The sequence below is a fragment of the Arabidopsis lyrata genome (genome assembly GCF_000004255.2).
Source record: "Arabidopsis lyrata subsp. lyrata unplaced genomic scaffold ARALYscaffold_8, whole genome shotgun sequence".
Lineage (NCBI taxonomy): Eukaryota > Viridiplantae > Streptophyta > Magnoliopsida > Brassicales > Brassicaceae > Arabidopsis > Arabidopsis lyrata.
In genome coordinates this window covers 2,441,351-2,455,369 of record NW_003302548.1, presented here as the reverse complement: position 1 = coordinate 2,455,369, position 14,019 = coordinate 2,441,351, and the positions used below count along the sequence as shown (strand labels likewise).

Here is a 14,019-nt window from a genome sequence, read left to right as displayed (position 1 = left end):
AAGAACCAAATTATGTTTCCTTGAAGGCTTGAACTCATTGGACCAGAAAAAATGCAGATCGTTGGACATTAAGTATTGAGTAAAGGTTTGCTGATGTTTGAAAACTAACCACACCAGTTCATTATAAAGAATCAAGTTGTACAACATGTAGCTATAGTTACATATATCAAGTCGAAAACTTCACAAAAACTTCAAGAAGTGAGCAAATAACTCGACAGTATTTCCAGATTCTGATTTTTAGACAACTTTCTTGATTTGTTTCTTCAAGACTTGATCTTGTGCCTAAGTTTTGGGATTGTTAGGTCTGCACCTCCAAACCCATCCATTACACCTTTCGCCGATGGAAACTCACCTCTTGCAGTTAAACTTCAAGCAAAAAGAATGGTAAAGAAAACGAGCAAATGAACAATGCTCCACAGAAGCACCTTTCAGGCTTTAGTTCTATAGAGTACGCCAAAAAAAGTTCCAAAAATAGACATCAGAAACCGAATATCATACCTGCTTCGCATGACTACACACGGCATGCCTATCATCTTTGCAGCAGAAACTCCAGGTTGGCTACCAGCAACAAGTACACAGTTTTTTACAGGTAATCCTATGTGTTCCGCAGCTGCACGCAATGCAACAACAATCTTTTCCAATCTGGAGATAATAAAACAGAAAATGAGAAGACATCACTTTCTTGTCAATGTATGGAATTGGAGTTTTTGTAGAGAAGAACAGAAAGTCCCACCTCTCAGATGAGGTTGTGTCAATGTCAACACTTAGCTTTAGCATTGATGCAACTTCTTCTGCTATCCTCTGTTTCTCGGCGGACGCTAGTCAGACAAAAATCAAGAGGAGAAATTTACTATAGTTACAAGGGAAGATCTTAGATAGAGAAAAGGATTTGCAAATTGTCTCCGAGCTCTATACCTGCTTTTTTGACTTCCTTCACTAGTTGCTCCTCTAGACTTGAAGAAACTCCTTTGCCAAGAACAAGTTGTCCATACATACTCTGTTCTACCTCATTTTCTCCGATAACCTTCACATTTGGAAGTCTTTCTTGGCCAAGCATCTCGACAATGGATCTGTTAAATAATATTTATTCAAAAAAAAAAGATAAGAAACAATCAAAAGCTTGTTTAGAAATAACAGAAAAAAAAAATCTAACGTAGGATTTTGTTTATGCTAATAGATTGTTTTGTAGAGTTTCCTCACCAGTACTACTTTTCACCTTGCATTTGTTGGTCTTTCTAATATGTGAGATTATACGATCACAAAAAGAAAACAATATGAAACCTCAAGATTCTAAAGCACTAGAGCTACTGTTGTTTCCAACAAATGAAACCTTTGAGAATTTCACGGACTGTATCAAAATCATATGCATGTGAACCCTAGCGATCTCCAGGAGAACTGGCATTTGTGCATCTTTCAGCAACCAGAACTAAAGACATGATATGTATAGGAATAGGACAATCATTTTTATTAAATTGCAGAAAGAATATTCTTTAGGAGCTTAACTACTTACAGGGCTACTTTGTCTCCACTCTTGCAGTAGGCTGTTACGATAGCAACAGGTACTCTCTCTGTGTATGCATTATCGATAAACCTACAGCTCAAAAAGGTAAAAAAAAATTGAATTTACAACTTACAAGTACAAGAAAAAAATCTAAAGTTCTTTGCTTCAGTTTGAAAGAGATATCTACGAGACTCACTCTTGCACTCCAGATCTCAGAGGTAAGCTTTTCGACATCAGAAACTCATCCATTGCATTTTTCTGACAACAAACAAGCTGGAGTTAACCAATTGATGGAGTTATCAAACCTTAACTTCCAAGAGAATATATTTAGCTGAAAAAAACATCATTTTCAAGTGTGCATGCAACCTTTTCTCGCAATACACTTTTTACAAAACTTGCTTTCTCACTGGTTGGCAAGGACGATGGCCAACCAATCTGAAAAGAGGTAGATAAACAAGCGAGTAAAAAGGAAGCTGTCAGATTTTGATAACTGTGTGGGCGCATTTCGGTAATGATGTTTACGCAAAAAATTGATAACTTACCTGGTTAAAATACAAAAGCAACATTTTCTCTTCATCGGCAGCACCCTTTCTGGTAAAATCAACTAAACACTTTCAGACAACGAAATGCAATTGTAAAATGAACTCAATCTAATCGTCTAATCATACCAACAGCAATCGAAGGGGAAATAGCCATCGATTATGAACGGAAGCATAAACAGTTTGAATGGAACAAAATCATCAACTTAGTACCTAATAGACTACTAAGAGAATTAGAGTTTTTAAATCCCTAGAAACAGAATCTAAGAGATGGAAAGGGAGATGAATGGAAACAAATAGATTCTTCAAGGTCACAGATAGATGAATTATAAACCAATTGCAACAAAATAATCAATTCTTAAGTATTTCAAAGTAAACTTCAATGAATAAAAAACCAACCGGAAAACACAAGTCACAAACTTAAATATATACCTCAACAAGTCTGAATAAACTGGTTCAGGCCAATTTGCACAATCAAGCCCAAGCTTTTGAAAAGCTGGTATCCACAATAAGAAGCAACAACATGAGAAACAAGAAAAATAATCACTGAGCACAAAACAGGTCTATAAGAAGGGTGATTTTAAGTCGCACCTACATTGAACGCTTGGCGATTACTTGACCATGTATCAATCATAACCCTGAAAATAGAAAGAACCAAACAAAAAAAATTCAAAAGTTACCAAGAACTTGCTCGTACTCATAACAATCTCATCAGAAAGTTTGAAGCTTTTTCTGAATCGGAACTTACCCATCAACTTCAAGTATCACAGCGAGTTCTTCGGATGGGTTTACGTCTTCTCGGCTCGCTGATAAGCAAATCGAAGAGAATCTCTGCAATCGCAAGCATTTTCCGAGAATCTGGGATTTTCCAGGGAAATTGGAAAAAGACAAGAAATTGCGTCTTCCAGTGTCGTGTGAAGACGGCTCGCTCAAGTACTGAGTGAAAAGAGAAGTCTTTGTACAAGAAAGTTGAAGATTGTCAAGAATCGAACAAGAAGCGATTTCCATGGCTATGTATGTTCTCTGGTTTCTCTGCCGAAAACGTCTCTGATTATTATTAAAAAATAAAGCACACAACTTTAAACTTTCGTCGTTCTCTAGATACAGTAAAATATAAAGTAAAGATTTCAACTTTTTGTGGTGATGATTTCTTATCTTCTTCTCCTTCTAATTGTTTTAATCGAAATGTGTTACTTTACCAAATCCACATTATTGAAATCGTTTTTATCCTTACGAATCAAATGGAACTTCTGAGATGGGTATAATACATAAGAACATAATTCATTCAAGTACATAAAATTCACTTCAATACCGTACAAGATTTCTCTTTTACATTGTATATAACTTAGAAAGACATTGTAATAACAAAATTCTGGAGAAGACACATTAATGTAAAACACTGCTGTAACAAAAAAGTTATCAAGGGTGAAGCTGACTTAACCACAATCTATACTTCCTATGACCATAGTGGAGGAAACTTTTTTCCTAATGAGATGTATACTAGAAAATGGAAGCAAGTGAAAGTATGAAACTTGCGAACAAAAAAAAAAAAAAATTGAAAGTATGAAGTTGCCTACCGGAATCAAATGAAAGTATGAAACTTGCGCACAAAAAAAATAAAAATAGAAATGCAAGTATGAAGTTGCCTAGTGGAATCAAACCGTTGCCTGGCTTTAGAGTAGCAAAAAAAAAAAAGCAGGTGATAATGCATACGTTAAATTCCCTAGCATGGAGTACTTTATTGGAAAGAAAACCTAATTAGGCTTCTCAACATCCTTTTAGGATGATGAGTCCTCGTTCAAGCCGTTGGATTGTGCAAAAATGCCACAAATAGAGATATATAATCAACATAAAATACACTGAGCATTGGTTCCAACGACTGAACCGACCCATGCAGAAGTCAAGTTCACATGGTTGGGGCATCAAAGTGCCAAAGGTCTTTATTAAAAAGACCATAAGATGGAATATAAAGAGTAGCAGTTTTAATAATCATTACCTCTTCTTATGAATGGTTATTCTCTTGTGAGTGTCTTCTGTGCTCTCTATCACCATGATGACTACTACCTCTGCTCGTTTTGTTGTGGTGGCCTTCTTCACCATTCTCACTATTGTGGCGTCTCTTTCCTTCTGACTGCTTTTCAGGAGGGCTTCCCATTTTTCTCTTTCTGCTATGCATCATCGGGGACACATCGTTTACCATTTCGCCTTCCTCTGTATTTTTGACTTCTCCTTTAACATCTAGAATCTCACCATGTTCTGTACCCATGAGATCAGAGTTCTCGGTTTTTGGCCTGTTCTCTACTTTCCTTTCCTTCGTCTTTTCATCCTCAACAGCTAGTTCCACATCTTCCAATTCTCTTTCAATCAAATCATCCTCATCCATCAAATCCTTTTTCCTCGTCCTTTCACCTAGTAACTTTTTAGCTTTCTCTCGTTTAGCCTTCACCTTATCTCGAAGCAATTTTAAGTCTTTTGGCGATTGGCTGATTGGGGCATCACCCACATCAACATTTCTAGATTTATGAACAGCACCATCATCTTGAATCTCTCCACCCTCTCTTTCTGAGTTGTCTTTCGCAGGTCCCTCAACTAAAGGTCTAGAGTTATGGGGGGCTTCTCTTACATTGTCCTTATGGGGTGGATGACTTTCAGGATGTAGGCTGCTTTCTTTTGTTTCTCTCTCTATCTCCTCTTTGTGATCGACACTGACATTAGCTGCCTCACCAGCCCCATTTTCATTATTCTGATTCAATACTCCTTTCGATGAATGATTATCAGAATTTGAATTTTCATGGGTTGAACGTACTGATGTTTGCCTAGAACCAACATGCTCATCGGTTGAAACTGCATTTCTGGAGCCTGGCCGCTGAGCTGACCCTCCACCTACACTACTTTCGACTTCGCTTACTTGAGATGCAGGGACACGGTTTTGCTCATAAAGCTCAAGCATTTGGTTGCTAACATCTGAGACATACAAAAGGCAATGGCTCTTGAAATCATATCCAAAAAGGAAATGAAAGTCAATCAAGGATACAAGAGTTGTCAAATCAATTTCATCATGTACATACCCTCCAATTGTCGGGGTGTGACGTCAAATTCTTGCCACCAAACCTTCTCCCCATCTGATGGTAACTTCACTTTAAGGAACTTGGCCGCAAGAAATATTGCACCAGCCGCAATATGATGAGGCTTAAATTGCAGGCAGAGAGATGTCCGAAGACTGCAAGCCACTTTTCATTGTATGAAGACGAAAATACAAGGCACATAGAATTATTGGAAGCTTTAGAAGGAAATAGTTCTTGAACGTACCCATCATTAACAAAATTCCATGCAACTTGGGCGAGAGCATTCTGTGCAACCTTAAATTTCTTTATAGCTTCTACAAGGGGTTTATAAGGATGATGAACATTGAGGTCAAAGCCTAAAGTAGAAAGAACAATTTTTTCTCCGTTTAATATAAGCTCTTTTTGTTGCTCATATACTTCCTGCAAAATTGATATACGTCAGTATGCATTTTGACATGCTGACCAACAGAAAATAAATCAGGACCAAAGGATCAAGGTTCTACAAAACATACAAGCAAAGTCTTTAGCTTATAATAAAACCTCAATGTCAAATAAAATAGAAGATATGTGGAAAAGACGATACATTCATTTATAAATAGCTAAACGGAGGCAAGAGATTTGAGAAGCTTCAGTAGTAAGATGAATACCTTTTGCTTGATTTTCTGTGAAGCACCAGGATCCTTCTTGTTTATTATCTCATAGGAGACAAAAATAACATCTTTCAAGGGCCGTGGGGTTTCCTCAACCTTTCCAGCAAGGAACATGCATACAGTTGCAATAGTCTGTGGAAACAGCATGAAGAGAGGGCTCAGTAAAGATCTAAGTATTTTCTCCGCTCTAGAAGAATAAATCAGTACCAACAATCACAATTCATTAATCCTACGTAGAATAAGTAAAAAGAAAAAACCTATATCAAAGTGACAGCAAAACTATCAGTGAAATTAGAGTATTGAGCTCTCTAGAACTACCAAGAAAAATGGCAAGGAGATGGAGCCAAAATATATAAAAGAATAACAAGGAGCCAAGACATTTCGATACCTTGAATTCTACGCTAGCCAGACTACAGCATAGTGGTTCAAACAACACAGACTAAATTCATATTTTTTATAAGCATTCAACTTGTTCAGGTGTAAAACAATAAACTCACCCTTCTGTCATTCTTTGCATGTGATTGGCGAAAGAAGAATCGATGACAGAAGATTATCGCTGTAGCTATTGTAACCTGGGGACTGGTTGGAAAACTATATCAGCCACTTTCCAAGAGAAGCAAAAATTCAAAGCTTTGAAACAATGCAGAAACATGACTACAAGGAGAAAAACTCAGACTGTATGGCAGTAATGTCTTCACCACTAATAACTTTCTCTTCCTTGTATTCATGTCAAAGAAAGAAATAAACACAACTTTTACGACTTTCAGTTGGAACATGCTAGAACTAATATCAGTACAAAGGTATGCCTAAAACCATCAGCAGCACATCAAATTCCAATTATACAAAACCTATATGTAAAGGGGTAACTATTATCTGTCCACAATGATGATGGGACGGGTTGGACGAACTATAATGTCAAGAACTACCAAGCCAACTTGAATCAATTACATGAAAAATGCACAGAAGGGAATCTAAATGAGGTGAAAAAATAACTTACACTTTCAATCTCATGCCCAAGTCCTGCAAAAACGTACAGTAGGATTTGCGGAGGTACGTTTCCTTCTTTAAGTCAATACCATCTAACCTTGACGGTGAATTCTCTTCTATTTCTTTTCTTCCGAAATACCAGCGGGAAACCTCTTCTTGCTTTTCATGAGAATTCCTTGAGTGTGATGAAACTCCACTCTCACTGTAAGAACATTCCCCAGCTAGTACTCCAGCCATTAGTATCTTCTAAAACCAAAAACTATCCCAACCTACAAAAGCAAAGAACCAAAATGTGCATCACCTTACAATAGTATAAGCCTGAAACTCAACACTAGAAAGAACACAAATAAAGAGATCATTAAAAAAAAAACAGATTGATTCCCCAGAAACAAAGTTATGATCTTTATAATTGCATTAAACAGATAATCTTATAAGCTTTTAGAAAACTCTGACAACAGGAATCAACTGAGATTTCAAACAGATACACAGAAGGGCACAAAGGGGAAGAGACTGATTCGTAAATAGTGACATAGCGTCAAAGAAGCATAACCACATAGTCTAAAACGAGAGTCAAAGGGGATAAATCTTCTACAAGCTATGAACATGAATCATGCAAACGATGAATCTTTACGAATTGCAAATCATGGAATTGAACTTATCCGAACAACTTGATTAGGCAAAATTTTCATCGCCCATCAAATACATTCGATCAAAATCCCAAATTTTGCTCAAAACACAAACCGATACCTAGACATTTAGTAATTGGGGAGGAAAAAAAACAAGATCCAAAGGGTTTGTAGAACAATTAACCGAAAGATTGAAAATTTCGTTCACTTGACGGTGGACAAAAAAAGAAAACCCAAATCGAGAGAATAAGGAAATCGAAGACAGTAATCGAACAAGGGCAACAAAAAAGAAGGATACTTTACCTTACCTTCAATGGAATTAACTTCTCTAGTCGCGAATTGTAGAAGACGAAGAAGAATAACGCGTGAAATTCAACAAACCCTAACCCTAGAGAGTCGCGAGAAGAAGAAGAAGAAAAGCGGATAGGAAGTAATCGAGAGTTCTGATATTAAAAGCTGAGAGACCAGATTCACTTTTTTCCCTTTTTTCACATTAAAAGAATAAAATTAAATGATAATTGTTGTAAAACTTATTATTATCTCTATTAATGAACTTATTATTATCTCTATTAATGAATGAGGTTTGTTACATATATATACATAAAGAGAGGAGACAAATCCTTATTGGGCTAGTAAACCCTAAAGCCCAAAAGCCCACTAAGTATAAAATAGACCGTCATAAGGAGAGTCTTCTAGAACGTGGGCATGGGCCTTCTAGGACATGGACATGGGCCTTCTAAAATATGCATAAGGCCCACGGTTATGGAGTCCATCCAACATGTGATTTATAACACTCCCCCTTGGATGACATAACCGTGTAGATGCCAAAAGGATCTCAGTAATACGCTTGGGGGATGCTGCCTCATTAAAACCTTACCAGGAAAACCCATTGGGATAAAACCATGGTGAAGGAAAAAGAGTACAGCGCGTATTACTCCCCCTGATTTGGTCATCCCTGTAAGTCCTTAAGTCTCCGCATCCCAATCTGATGCGTGAGCTTCCTCAATGTTGATGTTGGTAACGCCTTAGTGAATAGGTCGGCTGAATTGTCACATGATTGGACTTGTACCACTCGAACTTCTCCATCCCTTTGCAAGTCATGCGTGAAGAAGAACTTTGGTAGAATGTGCTTCGTCCGATCTCCCTTGATGTAGCCGTCCTTGAGCTGAGCGATACAGGCTGCATTGTCCTCGTACATGACCGTTGGTCCCTTCTCTTCGTCCATGCCACAACCAGACCGTATGTGTTGAGTTATTGACCTTAACCACACACACTCACGGCTGGCCTCATGTATCGCCAAGATCTCCGCGTGGTTGGATGAAGTGGCTGAGATGGTTTGCTTCATCGAACGCCACAAAATCGCGGTTCCACCGTGTGTGAACACATAACCTGTTTGTGACTTACCATTATGCGGATCTGATAAATAACCTGCATCAGCAAAACCAACTAAACCTTCTTTGTTATGGTTAGTATAAAATAAACCCAAATCAACAGTTCCTTGTAAATAACGTAAAAGATGCTTAATTCCGTTCCAGTGCCTTTGGGTCGGACATGAGCTAAATCTCGATAGGAGGTTCACGGCAAAACAAATGTCTGGTCTAGTGTGGCTAGCCAAGTACATTAACGCTCCTATGGCACTGAGGTATGGCACTTCAGGACCGAGAACTTCTTCCTCGTCCTTCTTTGGACCGAATGGATCACTATCCAATCCGAGGCTTCTCACCACCATTGGGCTGCTCAATGGGTGGGCCTGGTCCATATTGAATCTCTTGAGTACTTTTTCAGTATATGCCTTTTGATGCACAAGGATTCCATTATTCACGTACTCAAGTTGCAATCCCAAACAGAATTTTGTCTTGCCTAGGTCTTTCATCTCGAATTCTTTCTTTAGATACTCGACTGTTTGGGCGATTTCCCCAGAGGTTCCAAGGATGTTCAAATCATCCACATATACTGCTATTATCACAAACCCTTTGTTTGCGAATTTCTTTATGAAGATACATGGACTGATGGGATCATTTTTATAACCTTCTCTGACTAGGTAATCGCTTAATCTATTGTACCACATGCGCCCACTTTGTTTCAGTCCATAAAGCGATTTGTTCAGCCTTATGCAGTATTGGTCCCGAGACACTTTCTTATCTTTATCTTTGAGCTCAATACCCTCTGGTAATCTCATATATAATTCATTATCCAGTGGACCATATAGATAAGCGGTCACAACATCCATTAACCGCAAATCAAGTTTTTCTCTTATTGCCAGACTTATTAAGAATCTAAAAGTCGTTGCATCCACCACAGGGGAGTATGTTTCTTCATAATCTATCCCCGGTCTTTGTGAGAATCCTTGTGCTACAAGCCGTGCCTTGTGTCTCACGATTTCATTATTTTTATTTCTCTTCCTTACAAAGACCCATTTATGTCCTACTGGTTTTATCTCAGATGGTGTCCTTAATGTCGGACCAAACACATCTCTTTTCTTTAATGAACTTAACTCCACGTTTATGGCTTCTTTCCATTTTGGCCAATCTGATCTTTGAGTGCACTCTAATATAGACGTGGGTTCATGATCCTCATTTATTTCAATTGCTACCTTATATGCAAATATTTCATCGATGTCGACATCTTTTCGGTTCCATTTTATTCCAGACATGATATAATTTATTGATTTCTCATTATCATCTATCCCTTCAGGACCATGAGGATTGGCGTCCCAAATCTCTCTATTCGGTTCCTTAGGGTCTGCCGCGGCCATGTCTATGGTTTCCTTCACCTCGTTTCCTACTGCACCTTTCTTTGATTTTCGAGGATTTTTATCTTTGGAACCTATTGGTCTACCACGTTTCTTACGTGCGTTAGACTCTGTAGCAATTTCATTGATTCCCTTTTGGATATCAATACGTACTGGTGCATTACAAGCTGGTATGTACGATTTTGTAACTTTCTTTGGGTCAACAAAGGAATCTGGCAATTCATTAGCTAGCTTTTGCAAATTTATTATTTTCTGGACCTCTGATTCGCATGCCAGAGTCCGAGGATCTTGCCAATTCAAGGATGTTTGATTCCATGATATTTCTTTTATATCTTTACCCAGCTTGTTCGTCTCTCCACCTAAAGTAGGAAATTCGGATTCATTAAAATGACAATCCGCGTATCTAGCCTTAAATAGATCACCCGTAGTTGGCTCTAGATACTTGATAATGGTGGGAGAATCAAATCCAACATATATTCCCATCCTCCTTTGAGGTCCCATCTTTGTTCTATGTGGTGGAGCAATCGGTACATATACGGCACACCCGAAAGTCTTTAAATGGGATATGTCTGGCTCATGACCCATGAGTAATTGGGATGGTGAATATCTATGTTCACTAGATGGCCTTATGCGTATAAGTTCTGATGCATGTAAAACAGCGTGTCCCCAAGCGGCTACTGGGAGCTTCGACCTCATGAGTAATGGTCGAGCTATCAATTGAATTCGTTTAATGAAGGATTCCGCTAATCCATTCTGTGTATGTACATGTGCTACGGGATGTTCCACACTTACCCCCATGGACATACAGTAGTCATTAAACGCTTGGGACGTGAATTCACCGGCATTGTCTAGACGTATAGTCTTAAGCGGAAAATCTGGAAAGTGGGCTCGCAGTCTTATAATCTGGGCCAATAACCTAGCAAACGCTTGGTTTCTAGTGGATAGGAGACAAACATGTGACCATCTTGTCGACGCGTCAATGAGAACCATAAAGTATCTAAACGTCCCACATGGTGGGTGTATTGGTCCACATATATCTCCTTGTATCCTTTCCAGAAAACTTAAGGTCTCTTTATTTACCTTAGCCGGTGACGGCCTTATAATAAGTTTCCCTTGTGAACATGCTTCACACGTGAGATTCGGGATAACTCTTTTCTCTTTTAGGGTGTGCCCCTTTGAATTAGTCATTAATTTACGCATCATATTTTGACCCGGATGGCCAAGCCGGTCATGCCATAAAGTGAATTTCTCGATGAACTCTTTGTTCATTGCCATATTAGCTTCGATCATATCGATTTTAGCATAGTAGAGACCAGTGGATAATGCGGGTATAGTCTCTAGAACTTTCTTATGTCCTTGGGTGATCTCAATTATATTTAGGAATTCTTTGTTCCCTTCACCCTTTGTTTCAATATGGAAACCGTTCAATCTTATATCTTTGAAACTTAACAAGCTCCTCTTTGAGCTGGGTGAATATAGGGCATCGCTTATTTCAAGATGCGTGCCCTTTGATAAAAGGATATGGGCTTGACCGTGGCCCTCAATGAGACTAGCTATACCCGCTATGGTGCTAATATTGGCATTTTTCAATGTTAGATTTATAAAGTATCTTTTGTCTTTTAAAATTGTGTGGCTCGATCCACTATCCACCACAAGTATATTCTTGTCATCGGCCATTTCTAATATTGACAAGAAAATATGTCTCAGATAATAAAGCAAACAATTATATTAAAAGCAAATTAAACTTAAATTTAAATCCAAGACATAATAGTATTCAAAAACATAGAATAGAATTCAAAGACATAGAGCATGAAAAACATAAAGCAAATTAAAGCAAATTAAAACACAAGATGTCGAATTTAATTTTCCTCTCTTAAGCAATCCGAAGTCTCATACTCCAATTGGTCATCGTTCTCATGGTCGAAATCTCCATCACCATCGAGATGAGCCAAATTGGCTTCGGGATTCTTCTTTATCATTTCTTGATAAGCATCGATTAGATGTTTAGATGTCCTGCACGTCTTAGCCCAATGATTGTCCATTCCGCATCTATGGCAAACGGATTTGGCCTTGTGTTGCGGTTTGGAGATTCCGCGGCCACGACCTCGACCATTGTTCCCGCGGCCTCTACCACCATGGTGGTTTCCTCGGCCGTAGGAGTTATGGTTGCTGCGACCACCACCACGTCCTCTACCACGGCCACGACCGTGATACCCTCTATGGACGTAGTTGGTTTCTTTGGTCTCTCGAGGTTCTTTGGCTATTTCGGCCTTATGGGCTTCCGGCAACGGTGTGGATCCTGGAGGTCTCATTGAGCTATTCATTAGTAATAGCTCATTATTCTTTTCAGCAAGGAGTAAGCAGGAGATCAAACTTGCATATGTTTTGAATTTCATTCCACGGTATTGTTGCTGAAGTACCACATTATTAGGGTGGAATGTTGAGTATGTTTTCTCAAGCAAGGTATCATCAGTCACCTTTTCACCACATAGCCTCAGGATTGAGACAATCTTAAAAAGCTCGGAGTTATACTCCTCCACGGATTTGAAATCCTGGATCCTGAGGTTTTTCCAATCATATTGGGCTTTCGGTAAGAGTACCGTCTTTTGGTGATCGTATCGATTTTTCAACTCGACCCAAAGGTCGAGAGGATCTTCGATAGTAAGGTACTGATTCTTAAGGCTCTCTGCTAGGTGATGGCGTATAAACGCAATCGCCTTAAACTTCGACCTCTTCTCACACTCGTTGTTTTCCATAATGCACTCGGCGAGATCTTTGGATTCAAGGGCTATCTTAATGTCCAATGCCCATTGTAAGTAGTTGTCGCCGGAGACGTTGAGTGCAGAAAACTCGAGGTTCTTTGTTTTCGACATCTACAAGCAAAAGGGGAATTTGAGTCAATATCATGTAATCGTTAATGTCATGCGGCTTTTAAAACCGAACTATGAATCGATTACTTAAGGATTTGACTTCCCTTTTAGGATTAAATTTCCTTTTCTAAATATTTCCTAATTTGATTAGGGTTTCTTATTATTCCTAGGATTTAGGGTTTTAAAGATTTCCTATTATCTAGGGTTTCCTATTTTATTTAGGGTTTTAGGATTAGACAATAAAACTTCTCTAGCAACTTAGGCGATTTTAGCATAAGCAATAATCAACTTTTCTAGCAACCTAAACGAATCAAACAATCGGATCTTACAAGCAATAGGAATTACTTAATCATTCAAGGTTCGTTTTAAAGTTTCCACCGTTCGTTAGATTCAAATTCATGATCGGTTTTCAATAGCAATCACTTGAACAATCAAGACTCGTTTTAGTGTCTTAGCCGTTTGTTAATTTCAAGTTCATGATCGGTTTTCACAAGCAAAAACAAACGTTTATACAATCAAGATTCGTTTTAGGTTTCCACCGTTTGTTAGGTTCAAATTCATGATCGGTTCTTTAGCTTTTAGGGTTTTGGTTTTTACCTTTCACCTTTTGGGGTTGTATGGATTAGAACCGGGAGCTAAAGACCTCGGTTATCAAGCTTATCACGAACGTATGAAGCTAGGAGGAGATCGCCGATCAAGGAGCAAAGCGAGCGGTCGGCGGTTGGTAGCTTCAAGCGGTGGGCGAACTCGGCAACTTTAGTTTTAGGGTTTTCGTTAAGAACAACTCGTGCTGATAACGTGTTGTAAAACTTATTATTATCTCTATTAATGAATGAGGTTCGTTACATATATATACATAAAGAGAGGAGACAAATCCTCATTGGGCTAGTAAACCCTAAAGCTCAAAAGCCCACTAAGTATAAAATAGACCGTCATAAGGAGAGTCTTCTAGAACGTGGGCATGGGCCTTCTAGGACATGGACATGGGCCTTCTAGAATATGCATAAGGCCCACGGTTATGGAGTCCAT

General features: G+C 38.6%; 2 protein-coding genes across 6 annotated transcripts; both read right to left on the bottom strand.

The window, feature by feature from the left end:
• Window positions 1-73: 73 nt before the first annotated feature.
• LOC9299597 (CBBY-like protein) lies at window positions 74-4,121 on the bottom strand. Its single transcript, XM_002863475.2, has 12 exons — window positions 4,037-4,121; window positions 2,789-3,072; window positions 2,632-2,678; window positions 2,473-2,536; window positions 2,044-2,092; window positions 1,868-1,936; window positions 1,698-1,759; window positions 1,511-1,591; window positions 916-1,070; window positions 734-818; window positions 499-642; window positions 74-366 (listed from the first exon to the last, which is right to left on the bottom strand). The coding sequence occupies exons 2-12, from the start codon at window positions 3,046-3,048 to the stop codon at window positions 264-266; spliced, it is 1,119 nt and encodes a 372-aa protein (XP_002863521.1). The 5' UTR covers window positions 3,049-3,072; window positions 4,037-4,121; the 3' UTR covers window positions 74-263.
• Window positions 3,006-7,846, bottom strand: LOC9301349 (cyclin-T1-5). 5 transcript variants are annotated; one of them, XM_021021814.1, is made up of 8 exons: window positions 7,672-7,830; window positions 6,753-7,011; window positions 6,253-6,334; window positions 5,753-5,887; window positions 5,350-5,525; window positions 5,109-5,260; window positions 4,037-5,004; window positions 3,006-3,072 (listed from the first exon to the last, which is right to left on the bottom strand). In XM_021021814.1, exons 2-7 carry the CDS (start codon window positions 6,977-6,979, stop codon window positions 4,043-4,045), a joined length of 1,734 nt encoding a protein of 577 aa, XP_020877473.1. In that variant the 5' UTR covers window positions 6,980-7,011; window positions 7,672-7,830; the 3' UTR covers window positions 3,006-3,072; window positions 4,037-4,042. The 5 variants fall into 5 exon arrangements, with proteins under 5 accessions (XP_020877473.1, XP_020877468.1, XP_020877464.1 ...); XM_021021809.1 differs by having other exon boundaries at window positions 3,022-3,087; XM_021021805.1 differs by lacking the exon at window positions 3,006-3,072 and having other exon boundaries at window positions 3,306-5,004; window positions 7,672-7,846.
• Between the last annotated feature and the right edge of the window lie 6,173 nt (window positions 7,847-14,019).